Below are 14,564 nucleotides of genomic sequence, written 5' to 3'. Positions count from 1 at the left end.
CATTTACCTAAATAATTTTATGATCTCACTCCTTTAATAATTAAATTACTTACTTCGACAACACCCCTACCGAGAGAGCTCTTCCCATTGTCCCTAAACATTTCTGGTCACCACAATTTGGAACTCTTCCTCTCCTCACCGATTCCCTCCCATATAAAATGTAAAAACAAGACCCGTCTATTTTTCTCCTTGGAACGAGCTTATTCCCTCGGGAAAATTGGAAGACCGGCAGCTTGATTCTGTCACCGAGACCGTCCATCATAGCCTTAAAAACCATATTTCCAATTTACACTTTTTGAAATTAAGTGATGAAAAGTAATCTAAAGAAAAAATCGAACCATCCAAACGATGACCGCCTCATCAAACAAAACAAAACAAAAAAGACACAAATACGGGAAATATAATAAATACTATCACTAATAAATCCAAATCTTTACGAGAACGCAGGCCCCACCGACTTCGTTCCCCCCTCGATTCCCATAAATGTCCTTCGTTATTGGACCTTAGCGACTCGAACGTCCGAGTCGAGGCCACCGCATTCGGTGCGTCAACGGCGAATCTGGTCAACATTCCGTCAATCCCCACCATTCCCCCCCCCCCCCCCCCCCCCAACGCACCTTATTTACTGGGTCACCGCGACTCAACCGGTTCGAGTCCAACCGCACAGCGCCGTCCGGATCGACGGAAGATTGCGTGCATCAAAGGGGATGGTGTTGATAAAAGGGTATTTTGGTCGACATGGTCACAAACTTCACCGTTCCACGTCGTCTCATATAGTGGAATGACGAAACAACCGTTGCCGTGGTGAGCGCAGGGGCAGATTCGTCATGATAAAGCACCGACAACGGTGGTGCCGGTCCAGTTAAAAGCGGTAGCGGTAGCGATCGCGAGAAGAAACGGGGCAAAAGGGTGCGGTCGCGAGGCCCAGCGACGAAAAGTTACCCTCTCATCCTCCCGTTCTGCGTTCTCTGTTTCTCCTCCAATTCTAGGTTTTTTTTGCCCTCTCTCCCCCTCCCTCTCTTTCTTTCTTTTCCATCTCCTCCCTCCTCCCACTTTTCCCCGCGATTTCTGTTCCCCTAATATATCTGAGGTTTCTATTCGGACTAGGGTTCTGAAGCCCCCTTGATCCAAGTTCCCCTGTTGGCCAAATCCTTGAACAAATTCGCGGATTCTTGCTCGCCTTCTTTCTAGTCTTCCATCTTCTTTTCTTGATTTGGAGGTGCCGATATTAGCGTCTGTATTGTTAGTATTGGATTGTGGGGTCTCCAATTTGGGACCGGGAGGCCCTTCCGTTCGTGCTGGTCTTCGTCTTAAAGTTTCTTGATGAGGAGCTGGGGTTCTTGATGTTTACGCCGCAGAGAAAAGGGTGGTCGCCTTCGCCAAGGTATGGCGATGGGGTCGACAATAGGATGAAGACCCCTGCGGTGAACACTAGGACTGGCAGTGGAGTAGCCTTCTTGAAGGGCAAGGGGAAGAGCGCGGTGGAGGCGCTGCCTCCGCCACCTCCACTGCAGGCTTTACTTGGAGAGAATGGCAGCATTGGGGTTGTGGATCAAGGCGATGCGGAGGTATGGCGGAGTTTCAGAGAGGCTGGACTGCTGGATGAGTCCAGCCTGCAGAGGAAGGACAGGGACGCTCTCGTTCAGAGGATTTCAGAACTGGAGAAGGAGGTAAGTGGTCACATCGTCGCTTTGTTTGCTTGCTGTCTTAATGTTTTGTTTATGCAGATCCCTAACCATGCTAATTGTGAACGTTCAAATTCTTGTGTTAATTATGGATTGTATTATATAGTTGATGGCTTCTTAGTGGAATTTTGTGTCAGAAGTCAACTTGCATGTTATTTGGGGGATGGACAACTTCTCGTTTACAAGGCAAGACTGAATTGTATCCTACAAGGAAAAGTTATTTGCATGTCTTGAATCTTGGACCTAAAAGTCCTGGTTCTTATGACCTCTTTCAACCCATTGGATATTTTGACTTGTTTATGTGCCATTTTCTTTGGTTCGGATATTTCTATGCCTTTTGATGTAGCACCCTGCCCATTTCTGTCCTTGGATACAATTGATCTATATTTCCAATTAGTGTTGTCTCATTTTTGGCAAAGGATGTGTAAGCTATCTAACATGACTTTGGTTGAAAGGGAAGTGTAATACAGGTAGCAAATTCCATAATCATTGAAAGAGAGACTGTGTATGTTGAGTCTGATATATCCGAAAAAAGTATGCTTTAATTATTGGTTGATTCTATTTTTGTTTGAACTAGCTATCAACTCATGCCATGCATTGTTTTTTATTTCAGAAATTAATAAAATAAATATTTTATCTTTCAGAATTATCAAATATTTTTTAATTTTGGTATTCACATGGATTTCTTTATGCAATATATAGGGTGACAAGCGGCAACTTTGCAAACATTGTAGCATGGTTTAGAAAGTACTTGTGGCGAAGCCTTGTATAGTATAAATGCGTAGGTTGGAATTTTGAAAGAACTCTGTTTTGTTGACTTTTGTTATAGAATATATTAGCATGTATTGTCCCAAGTGCTAGACAATGTGCGTGGCCTTAAGTTAATGGTGAGCACCTCTCTTCTTTCTTCTTTTCATCTAATCTTCATGTTCTTGTTTGCATCTCTTCCTTAGGGCCAAGCATCTGTCATAGGAAAGGGGAGTGGTGAGTATGAGGAGTTGATTGTGATGTCACTCTTTTTCCGTCTCCCTCTCTTTTTTGTAAACCGGAAAGAGATGGAGTGCATAGACAAATGCACATGCCATGGTTGAGAGTTGAAGTCTGATATCAAGTAATTAAAGTTAGAGGGTGAAAGGTTTCTGGCTTTGTCTCCTTGATTTCATGAGATAACATGGAGTGGCTGGATTTTTCTATGCTACATTTTTGCAAAGGGATAGTGCATCTTTTTTCTGTTCATTGCTTTTCTTATTTTGCATGCTTGTAGATTGAGAACATATAAGTAACACATGTATTTTTGGAGTTTAATTGGACTGAGTTGGTCTTTTTGTGGATTTCATGATAAGGTTATGCTTTGAAATAGTGATCTGATGATTGTTTACTTGGCTACATCAGTGTTTCTCTTTTGGAGTATGCTAGTGTAGTTCCGCATAAATATACCGGCATTACATTCAGTTCTACTTTCTGTTTTGCTATTTATCCTGTCAGTAAGGAATGGACGAACTGGGGGAACTATAATATTTTATTTTTCTTTGTGGAGGGTGAATTCCATCGAGATCCAGATGGAGCGAAAACTTCGTTTATTTTGTTTAGCAATATTTCTGTGTTTATTTTATGCATCTGTGACATCCACAATGAAAGTATGAAAAGTTCTACTTCAATTTTGTTTATTGACAAGCATGTTTATTTTGGTTTCTTTATCGTTTTTGTCTAACAATTAAATATGAACTGTGCTAAGTGAATTATATTCATCAAATGTTTTATATGTAGCTTCACGAATATCAATACAACATGGGTCTTCTTTTGATTGAGAAGAAGGACTGGGCTTCGAAGTATGAAGAAATTCGTCAAGCACTTGCAGAAGTAGATGAAACTCTAAAAAAGGAAAAATCAGCATGCTTGGCTTCCATTTCTGAATTTGCAAAACGAGAAGAGAATTTGCAGAAGGCCTTGGGAGTTGAACAACAGTGTGTCTCAGATGTATGAGTTGAATTTAATTCTCACTCATCTTCAATTTTTTTGTTGAACAAAAGCCTCTAGGGTCATGCTAAATCATGTTTCTTCTTTTAAGAATAAGCATGATAATTCTTGTTGAGCAAACTAGATTTCTAGATATGTGCTATTGGATATCATCTTTCTGACTTAAAATTCTCATTGAGTCAGTTCTTCTTTTTGTGCAGTAATTTTCCATGGATAAACATGAACATGTAATTAATATGGTTGTGGTTCTTAGCAAGGCTGTAAGTTCCAATGTCATTATTGGAATCGCTAGTTTGTTTCATTGATATGTTATGCCTTCGTTCACAAAATAAAATACCAAAATGTAGGTGATATATAGGTACTATGCAATGATATGTTATGCCTTTGTTCATAAAATCAAATACCAAAAATGTAGGTGATATATAGGTACTAGACGCTGACAAGTATAGCCGTGCATGTATGCCTTTGTGGTACCAGGTCTTTGTGATATGGTTGGTACCATCTGTACACAACAATGATATTTGAAAAAACCATGGTTCCTTGTATCATAAGTTAGGATCTCTTTCTGCATCAGGTTAAAGATTTTTTCTATTTTTATGCCTTTGGCATAATATGTTATTAAATATTTTGTTTTTGAAACATAATGGGAGCACTCAGTGATGTTTGAATGCTTATAATAACTTCACATGTGAAATCAATGTGGCAATCATACTTTTCATGCCACTTGCTCATTAACAAGCACAGTTTGTCTTTGTGTCTGGATTAAATCTTGTTATGAGACTAGTTTATAAGCTGGGTCATTTTAGGTGTTGACACTTTCTCAAGCGGTTTATTTTATTTTGCTTGTGAATAAGTGGAAGAGTTACTTTAGTATAAAATTGGATAGAAATGGTCTATGCTATGTCAAGAGATGTGAACTAATTAATTCATCATCTATTTTTTGTTTCTCCAGATTCTTTTGCTTCCCTGTCTCTCTCCCCTCATTTTTCAATGTTACTTCTTTGGGAACTTCCTTTTTTTAATTTGTTATAGAGCTTGAATAATGTTTGGCTTCTTAACCTAATCTGCATGACCCTAGAAGATGAGCAAGTGATATCTGTTACTTGTGGTATTGTTCCGTTAAGAACATTTTCTGATTCCTGGAGGTGATTTGGTAAGTTCCTTCTTTCAACATTATCAATCTATTGTTCCCCCCAAAAAAAAGGAGCTGTTGCTCCCAATTATTTGGAATCAACTGCACAAATCCTTTCCAGTTATTAAATAGAGGGTACTGTTATTGTTTGAAATCAACTACGTGAATCCTTTCAGGTCACTAGCTAGAGGGTCCATTACCAAATGGATCTTCTTTGATTATTTATGGTCTTTCCTAACATTCACCACCAACATTCTCTGCAAAGTTTGACTTTTTTACTCTATGATTGAAATAAGCTTATCATCACATAATCTTGTATGGTTCCTTTTCATTAGTTTACTTTCCTATACCTCTTCTATGTGCGGTGATTATCCTTGTTACCTAAGTGTTTTCTTTCTTTTTTTATGGATTCACAACATTTGCAGCTCGAAAAGGCTTTGCGTGAGATGCGTTCTGAACTTGCAGAAGTCAAGTTTACATCTGATAAGAAGTTAGATGATGCCCATGCCCTAGAAATCGGATTAGAAGAAAAATATTTGGAAGTTGAACAAAAGTTGCATGCCGCAGATGCCAAGCTAGCAGAAGCAAGTCGTAAAAGTTCTGATGTTGACAGAAAATTGGAGGATGTGGAAGCTCGTGAACATAAACTTCAAAAAGAGTATCTCTTATTTGATTCTGGGTATGTCTTTTTACGTCATTTCTTGATTTGTCTGCCAATTTCACTCTGGATTTGGTTAAGTTCCGTTTGGGTGTAGTATTTTCTTTCTTGTTGTATGTCATCCTTGTATGATACTCTTGGTGTCTAGACGGAAGTTACATGAAAAGGACATTACTGAACAAAGAGAACACCTGCGTGACTGGGAACAAAAGCTTCAAGATAGTCAGAAGAGGCTTGTTGAGACGCAGAGGTATCTTAACGAAAGAGAGGATCGAACTAATGAGGCAGATAGGGTTCTTAAGAAGAAAGAAGCAGATGCTGAAGAGGCTCGGAAGATGATTGAAGCCACCAAAAAGTCTTTGAAGACAAAAGAAGAAGAAATTACAAAAAGACTTGGTTCTTTAGCTGCCAAAGAAAAGGTGCAGACTCCTGTATTGTTTATACTGATATTAGTTGTCATCTGTAACGTGGTACTTGACTCAATTGCAGGAAGTAGATGTTAAGGTTGAAAGCCTGGAGAATAAGGAAAAAGACTTGATTTCAAGAGAAGAAAAACTTAATGCTAGAGAAAGAGTGAGTTTTGTTTGAAGTGTTTATATTTGCTAATAGAATGCTCCCTCAAGTCCTTGCCATCTCATTATAAATTATACTTGTCATAAATTTGATAAATAGCATTCTTTTTCTTTTCTGAAAAACATGGTACTATTTTTAATTTTAATAATTACGAAAGACATGGTACTATTTTTCACTTAGTCTGACATTGGACTCTTGTTGAATTTGTACTTTCATTTGTTTCTTAAATGTGCTCTTTAGTTTAAAGATCGAACTGGATTATCCTGAGTTCTCTAATACTTCTGTATCCAAGAGATGTCTCTTGCGATTTGATCTCTTATTTTCTCTTTCATGTCATTGATACTGGCCTTTTATTTTATTTTATTTTTATTCTGTAGGTTGAGATTCAAAAGCTTCTTGATGATCACAATTTGTTAATAAGCTCCAAGAAAGAGGAGTTCGAGTTAGATTTAGAGAAAAGGAGAAAATCTTTGAGTAAGGAGATAGAATGTAAAATACGTGAAGTGGAGAAGAAGAGAAGGGAAATTGACAGTATGGAGGAGCAAATCACAAAAAGAGAACAGGCTTTACAAATGAACTTGCAAAAATTGATGGATAAGGAGAAAGACGTCGATTTAAAATCAAATGATTTGAAGAAGTGGGAGGAATCTGTCCAAAATGATGAAAAGAAATTGGAGAAAGAAAGGCAACAACTGGCTAGTGATAGTGAGGAGTTTCTGAAGTCTAAATCTGATCTTGAGAGCTTAAAGGCTGCAATCGAATCAAGGAAAGAACAAATTATGAAGGAAGAAGAAAATCTTAGGCTGACCAAGGGAGAGAGGGAAGAACATCTACTGCTGCAGTCCAATTTAAAGCAAGAAAGTGAGGATTGCAGGATATTGAAGGAATCACTTCTTCGAGATACCGAGGATCTACAACAGCAAAGGGAGAAGTTTGAAGAAGAATGGGAAGTGCTAGATGAGAAAAGGTTAGCATTAGAAGCAGAGAGAAAGAAATTTAATGATGAAAGAGAGAAGTTTGAAAAATGGCGACATGATGAAGAAGAAAGGCTGAACAATGAGGCTCTGGTAGCAAGAGCTAATTTTGAGAGGGAATTGGAGGAACTAAATCAGAAGACAGAAGCCTTTGGGGAAATAATGGAGCATGAGAGGTTGGAGGCCCTTGAGGTGCTCAAGCGGGAACGAGCTGATATGGCTCGAGAACTCGAGCTTTGCAAGCATGAGCTTGAGATGGATATGCAGAAAAGACAGGAGGATACGGAGAAGAAATTGCTTGATAAAGAGAATGATTTTCAGAGAAAAAGGGATTTGGATTTTAACCAAATGAAATCTTTGAGCAGTTCAAATGATTTAAAGATTCAGAAGCTAAAAATGGAAGAAGATCGATTAGAAAGAGAAAAAGAAGATCTCTCTTCGTACAGAAAAAGGCTGGAAATTGACCGTCTTGAGATTCAGAAGGACATTGATGCTCTTCGGATGCTTAGCAGGAATCTTAAAGAACAAAGGGAGGAATTTATGAAGGAGAAAGAACGCTTTTTGGCTCAGGCTGAGCAGAAGACATGCAAAAACTGTGGGCTTTTAGTTGGTGTTTTGGACACTTTCTGCATCCAAGATGCAGGAGATGTTCAACTACCAAACCTGGGTTTTGAAGAGCATCTGAATGACACAAATGCTGAGACTACTAATGCTAAGGTTTCTCCTGCAGCTTCTGGTGGCCGCATGTCATGGCTGCAAAAATGTTCAAGACTTTTTAACCTTTCTCCTGGGAAAAAGGTTTTGGATTCTTCTCAGCGTCCACTGGACAATTCTAATCTTTATTCAAGTCTCGACAGAGAAGCTTTTGATGGTGAAGCCAGCCATAAACCTGCAGCATCCTATGGTGTTGTTGATTCTTCTGACAGCCAGAGGGCCCAATCTGTTACTGGGATAGGAGACAATGTAGAATCTAAAAGGCTATGTGGAGTTGTAGAGGAGCCAGAACCTTCTTTTGAAGTAGCAAATAATTCTATTCATATTATGAGGACCCAGACCCAGATGGATAATGGTGTCAGGGATGTAGTAGACCAGCTGGCTATGCCCTCTGTTTCTCTAAATGATAGAGAAAAATATGCACCTGCTGGAAGTGACAACCTACGCGTGTCTTTAAAACAAAGACAATCTCAACCTGGCAGGAGAGGAAGGCCAAAAGCTGTAAAGAGAACACACACCATTAAGGCAGTTGTTAAAGATGCAAAAGCTATCCTTGAGCAGAGTTCTGATGAGAAGAATCATGGACCACATAATGGGGAAGCAAAAGATCCTGTAAATGCCCCAGAGAATATCCAAGGAGATTTAGTCCATTCTACTAGGACGGTGAGAAGTGCAGGGCGGAAGCGGCGTGTTGCTCAGACATCTGGAGTGACAAATAGTGATCCGGATGCTGAGGATAGTGAGGCACACTCTGAGAGCATTTCACTTGGAGGACACCGCAAAAGGAGGCAGATATTGGCTTCTGCAGTTCCTGTAGAGAAGCGCTACAATTTCAGACGGTCAACAATGTAAGTTGGCTCCCATCAAAGCTACTTAAGTATGATTTTCATAATCATGTGGTATAGTAAAAAATTGGAACTATTCAGTCTCCTTTCTAATGAGAAGTTGGGTTATTTCTTATGATAACGGGTGTGAATGGAATGTATCGAGGAGATGCTTGCCTTGCCGCTGTTCATGCTTCTCGCTTACATTTTTTAACTAGTTCCCTAGCATTATAATCTTGTTTTTTTGGCATTGGAACCATAGCAATGAAAACAAGTAGCTCACTTTTCAAGTTTGTTTCTGTCTTTCAGTGCAGCTACCACTACTGCAGCTCAAACAATGTCTGATCAGACTAAAGGATTTAAGGCTGGCTATGATCGACAATTAACTGGAAATGAGATACTGGAGGAAATTGGTGGTGAAGGATCCTCTAGACCTGCGGTTGAACCTGTGTCAGATGTTGTTAATAGCATAATAGCATCAAATATGCTGCAAAAGACAGCTGCGGTAGGTATCGCAGAAGTACGTGAGATATCCTCCCAGAAGATTGTTCAAGTAAGTTGAAGTCTTTAGATTGCATCGGGAATTGAATGACTTGGGATGTGAATTTTCTGCAGCTTCTTGGTTTTATAGATGTCGTTCGGTTTTTGGAATTGGGTTCATTATATGACAGACTTCATTAGACTAGGTCAGGATATATGAAATATTTTTGTTTATTATTGTAGATAGATGCATAACACTTGGAATGTATTTCACAAAATCAGCAATGTGATCATGCTATTCAGATACATCGCTGTTGATTGGAACTTTTACTAATTGTTAGAGAAACTATTTGTTGAAAGAAGACTTTTTTTTAAAGTTGAACTAGGAGTAGCTCACATGGCTCATTACCTATTGGGAGCTTGTATGGAATATCGCTAAATTAGTTGGCCTACTTTGGTCAACTAGGATATGCTCGGGACATTGGAGTTTAGTTTGTGAGTCTGAGATGCATAAACATTCATTGCCTTTCTTTTTTCGAGTACTTGGTATGGATCAGGCCTAATGTGCTGTATCTCATGTGCTTAGGCAGAGAGTAATGATGATACTGTGAAATCAGTTGAAGTCAGCTATCAGAGTGGAGAAGATGGGCATATTCTGGATGATGCAGCCACTGGAAGCAGACCAGCATCTCCTTCAGATGATGAGGATGAGGATGAGGAGGAATGCGAGCAACAGAATGCTTCAGTGGGGAGGAAGCTCTGGACATTCTTCACAACGTGATGGTTCCATGTTGCACAGGCTATCATGTGTTGGAATCTAAATGTCCAGGTTCAGTGTAGATTTGTCTAACACGTCTAATCTGTATTCTATCATCGGAACTCGTTTTTTGCTTTGTTTGTTTGGAATGGGTGTTTGATTGACCTACTCTTTTGAATTTAATTGGTTTTCAAGTCCGACCGACCAATAGGGGGCGATGATTAGAATCAACCTACACTTTGGTAGTGATGAGAAGCGTGGATGCTTTTTAGGACATGGTTATCTATTCCGGTCGGGGTCTGCTATGGATTCTTGAACTAAAGAATTATTATGTTTGCTTTTGCGTAGTTGTATTCTTCTGTACAGCGTGTTGTCTTTCTGCATGTGTTGGTTTTGCTTTGCCCCTCCGTGCATCCATGGTTGTATTTGAATTTGGTCTGCGTTCTTTAATCCCTTTTCCAGCTTTTATCAAAGCATGCACACAGGTGAGCCATCAATAAAAATAGGACACGTATCACACTCCGACAACAGGCTTTTACAATAATGCACTAGACAACTCCCAAGTTTAAACTACCATAATGTTTAAACTACACCCTTGTTCCTCTCCTCTCTTCTCGGGTTAATCTAATTGTATATTATCTTTTATCTAGTTAAATTTTCTTAGCATCTTGATTTTTATATTTAAAAAATTTATATTAAATTTTTTATAATTATGAAAGTGAAATATTTAATTTTATTTACTATAATATTGTTGGTTTTATAGACAGAAATACAAAAACAAATGATAAAAAGATAATTTTAACGTTCTAGTTGATAGTGACGGATAGTATTGATGGTGGTAAACATCGATGTCACTGGAGGTCGTGGGTGATTATTGTGGATGAGGAGAGCGGTGATAATAGGTGAGGGCCGTTTTATATTTACGTCCACCGACGCAGTTGCCGAGTGGCATTGCTCGATAACTACATCGGTGCTAACGCAGATGCAAAGCGACAGAAAGGTTGCTCGGGTGGTTGTTGTGGATGAGAAGATCAATGACGAGAGGCGAGGGTTGCTCTGCACTATGTCGATGTCAATGCAGTTGCCAAGTGACCCTTTCGCTACTTTCTATTTACATCGACGTCGACATAGATATAGAGCAACATTGTCTGTGTCGATGTTGACGTAGTTACCGAGTGGCCCTTTAGTTATTTTGCATTTGCATCAACGTTGATGTAGATGGAGAGTAGTGCTGCTCTGCATCTACGTTAGCGCCGATGCAGTTGCCGAGCAATGCTGCTTTACATTTGCGTCGACACTGATGCAATTGCCGAGCAGCGAAAGGGCCACTAATGCAGATGTCGAGTAGCTTGTTTGCCACTCTATCACGAACTTAGCTGGTTTTGCTTAAGCCGTGGGCACCCTTGCGTGTCCGTCCGTAAAGGTCAACCTTCCTGAAACCTCCAATGGTCTCTTAGGACCTACAAAAGAGAAAATGGGTTAGAGAAAGCGCCTCACTCGAGATTCACAAGCAAACATTTTCAAAAATACTTCATAGCCAATGCAAATTACAAATACACTTTGCAAGCTCTGAATGGTTACACAACAAAGGATCAAAATGGTCCACTATAGATCGAATATCTCTCATAAGTATCCACTTAACATAATCTTTATTTACAAGCCTAAAACGGCTACCAAACCCAACTAAAATGGGGCTATTAAGCCTTCGACCGTCTCTCTACATGTTGTACAAAGCATGAACAAACCAAGAGATACAGACATACATAAGCATGAACAAACCTCCATTTATTCCTTCGACGTTCTTAGTTGAAGCCTTTGCCGACACTGCAACCCATCGTCTTTGTTGAGCCTTCAATCTTCTGCTCTAACTATAATGCGCCTCTTGGCTCCTAGCTGCTCTCTACTACTATTGTTGAGTAGTCAAACTTTTGATCTGCCACACTACTTTAACTCGCTAATGACTCTGACTCTAGTGTGGGTTTGGCTGAGTTGTGTACATCCCTGTTGGTTCCTGCGGATCCTTTAGATGAAAAAAAGGACCATCCTTACTATGCGCCAGTCTCCCAAATGTCTCATACTGCTTAAACTGGGTGGATGCTTATTGGAGGTTTAACGAGCATCGCCTCACAAACTTTTGAAGTTTTGGGTCCTTCACCAAATTTGCCCATCTACTCTTCTTTCACTTAGTTGTCACTTCCAAGTAGATTTGCATCACTTTCGCTTTCGATTGACATTCTGTTGGGAAATGAAGCGGATAATCTACTCTCAATAGCACTGATTACCATTGGTGAGGATTTGATAATTATTATCTTCCATTATCTTCAAAGGGTCTTTGAACCTGTGAAGAGTTCCTCTGCTGGATAGATAAGAGAATTGGGATACTCAGTTTCACCCATTCTATTAAGAGTTGAGAAGGCAAAGGTTACTTGACTTTGTCCGCCTCCTCGAGGGTTATACTCCATGCATCAAGCTGGTTACTAGCTTTCGCATGCTCTTTGCTCACACTTCTGAAGCACTTGAAGTGTTTGCACTCCTTGCGTTGAGTTAGCTACTGTGATTCACCTTCTCAATGCCATCAAACTTCTGGAATGCAAGAAGTTTTCACTCCATTTGGAGTAAGTCTCAAATAGTTTTGGTCGCCTCTAGGATTGTACTATCTTCTTCATCAACCTTGCCGCCTACTCCACTGAGTAGCAAAGGTACAATATCGCATACTGCCTACTTCGTTCCTTGGTCATGTACTCTTGCACGACCCAAAATCATTCACTTTTAGCTATTTTGATGAGAAGCTCATTGACACCGGTCTTACGAAGTTCTTTGGCCGCTGCCCTTCAGCCTTGTCTTGGTACTTAGAGTTTGCCTCTGCATACTCCACCTTCTCGGCCCCTTTCATGACCAAGCACTCTCCCTTCATGAGAGCAAGGGATCAATGACTTCACGGAAGTCCTGCCTCTGCGGTACTATGGCGCTGTCATGCCTATGGCCCTATTATCCGTCGCCTCACATCTATATCCCTTTCTTTACGATCGGTAGATCTGCCTCTATGGCACTGTGACACTCCTCCGAGTCCACCTCTATTCTAATCGATGCTTGGTTTTGGGTAGCTAAGTTTCTCTGGACTCGTCGTTGCTTCTTAACATCTTTCGACCCCCTGCTTCAACACCTCTATGTTTTCCAAGCAATTCCCCTTGATCGATGGAAAGACAGACTGCAACTCCCATGCATGGTCTCTACCATCATGTTTCAGGGTTCACATCGATTCTGTTCTCCTTAGCTTCCTTGGTAGCAACGTTCGCTTACTCAACCTTATCTTCTGACTTGTCGGGCCCCCTTAAGCGAATATGGGCTCTAGAGTAGTCCAACTCTCTAACTACTTCGATCATACCTCTGCATGATCAAGTCCCTCCCATGGGGCTCACTGGTTGCATTCGAACTTTTTTCTCAGTAGTACATAGCCCCCATATGCTGATAACCATTGCTTTCATCCGATGCAAAACTCAATGCACGCATGGAAAACCCGCCTCTACGGTACCATGACCATCACTCATTGAATCCATAGCCTTTCTTGATGTTGTGTTCACCGAAATAGAGCTTCCAATAGCTCCCGATCATACCTCCGTATGAGATAATCCCTCACGGGACTACAATCTATGTGTATCACATTGCCACGAACTATTCCACCACGATTCGCTACACCATGTCGCCTCCTGGTGACATCTCCATTGCATTATGATCATTATGGGATGAACTCGGATTGCGATCCGTCCATGTGTGGCCTCTACCAACATATTGTATGGCCTCTTCCACCTTTGATTGTGTTCACTCCTTTGGCAATCGACCTTCATCCACTCGCTCTTTGCCGACTCCTCCTTCTCCACCGTTGCCGCTGCTTCTCGGCCGCACGATCACCGCCGCACCGCCGTTGCCAGCATCGCCAGCGGCTCCCGGTTGTGGTGCGATAGAAACAGAGCACCCTGTTTCCCATCTCCAGCATCGTAACTTCCCGGCCAGCGACGACGCTCGCTGCCTTTTTCTCCACCGCCGCCGCTGCTTCTCGATCGCTCTATCACCGCCGCCCGCCTCCCAGCCGCAACCCTCGTCGTGCCCCCCCCTTGGGTCGCAGCCGCAGCCCTCGTTGCAACGGTTGCAGAAACAGAGCTTCCTCTGTTGCTGCAGCCCCGTCGATTCCGGCCGCGACCCTCGCTGCCTCCTTCTCCACCGCCAACGCTGCGCTCCGGCCAGCGACCACCGCTGCTGCCAGTCACCGCAGCCTTCTCCTCTACTGCTCGTGATCCTTCCGGCCAACTCCTTCGGTGGTGTGACAAAAACAGAGTACGCAGCAACAAAAATAGTGGCACCCTCTGCTGCCGCAGTCGCCGATTGTAACCATCGTCGTCGCTCCCGGCCAACGACCAACCCCTAGTTCTGCAGCAGCCGCTCTCCAACAGCGAACGCAGCAACCACAGTAAGTACGCTGCCTTGCCTCAACCCCATTGCTCGGCGATCGCCCCTTGGGTCGCAGCAACTGCAACCACATCAACGCAGTCGTCTTCCAACCCCAGCACTCTCACCTCACGCAGCGATAGAAACAGGGCAGCTACTCTTCCTCCAACGCAGCGATCACAGCACTGCCCTTGGCGTCCACCTCCTCGGCAACTTCGCATCGACAGTATTGATGTCCTTGACCGACACCAAAAACAGGAGTTGAGATTACAAATTTGCAGTCTTACACAATGGCCACTGATAATTCGGTGAAAGCACAAATGGAAGCATTGGAAATCAGAATTGAG

At 41.5% G+C, this 14,564-nt stretch overlaps 1 protein-coding gene across 1 annotated transcript; it reads left to right on the top strand.

Annotated features, from left to right (window-relative positions):
* The first annotated feature begins 880 nt into the window (after positions 1-880).
* On the top strand, positions 881-10,121 carry LOC103971497 (nuclear matrix constituent protein 1). Its single transcript, XM_009385522.3, has 8 exons — positions 881-1,670; positions 3,453-3,662; positions 5,220-5,473; positions 5,601-5,871; positions 5,942-6,025; positions 6,403-8,561; positions 8,847-9,090; positions 9,604-10,121. Exons 1-8 carry the CDS (start codon positions 1,344-1,346, stop codon positions 9,796-9,798), a joined length of 3,744 nt encoding a protein of 1,247 aa, XP_009383797.3. The 5' UTR covers positions 881-1,343; the 3' UTR covers positions 9,799-10,121.
* Positions 10,122-14,564: the final 4,443 nt, after the last annotated feature.

Source organism: Musa acuminata, chromosome BXJ3-11 (assembly GCF_036884655.1).
Source record: "Musa acuminata AAA Group cultivar baxijiao chromosome BXJ3-11, Cavendish_Baxijiao_AAA, whole genome shotgun sequence".
Lineage (NCBI taxonomy): Eukaryota > Viridiplantae > Streptophyta > Magnoliopsida > Zingiberales > Musaceae > Musa > Musa acuminata.
This window is presented reverse-complemented; position numbering and strand designations above follow the sequence as displayed.

Bases quoted from the DNA above. Each gene is read 5' to 3' on its own strand.
- LOC103971497 (XM_009385522.3), top strand. From the start codon at position 1,344: ATGTTTACGCCGCAGAGAAAAGGGTGGTCGCCTTCGCCAAGGTATGGC. The intron at 3,663-5,219 runs GTATGAGTTGAA...CAACATTTGCAG, and splicing joins AACAACAGTGTGTCTCAGAT to CTCGAAAAGGCTTTGCGTGA. The intron at 5,474-5,600 runs GTATGTCTTTTT...CTTGGTGTCTAG, and splicing joins TATCTCTTATTTGATTCTGG to ACGGAAGTTACATGAAAAGG.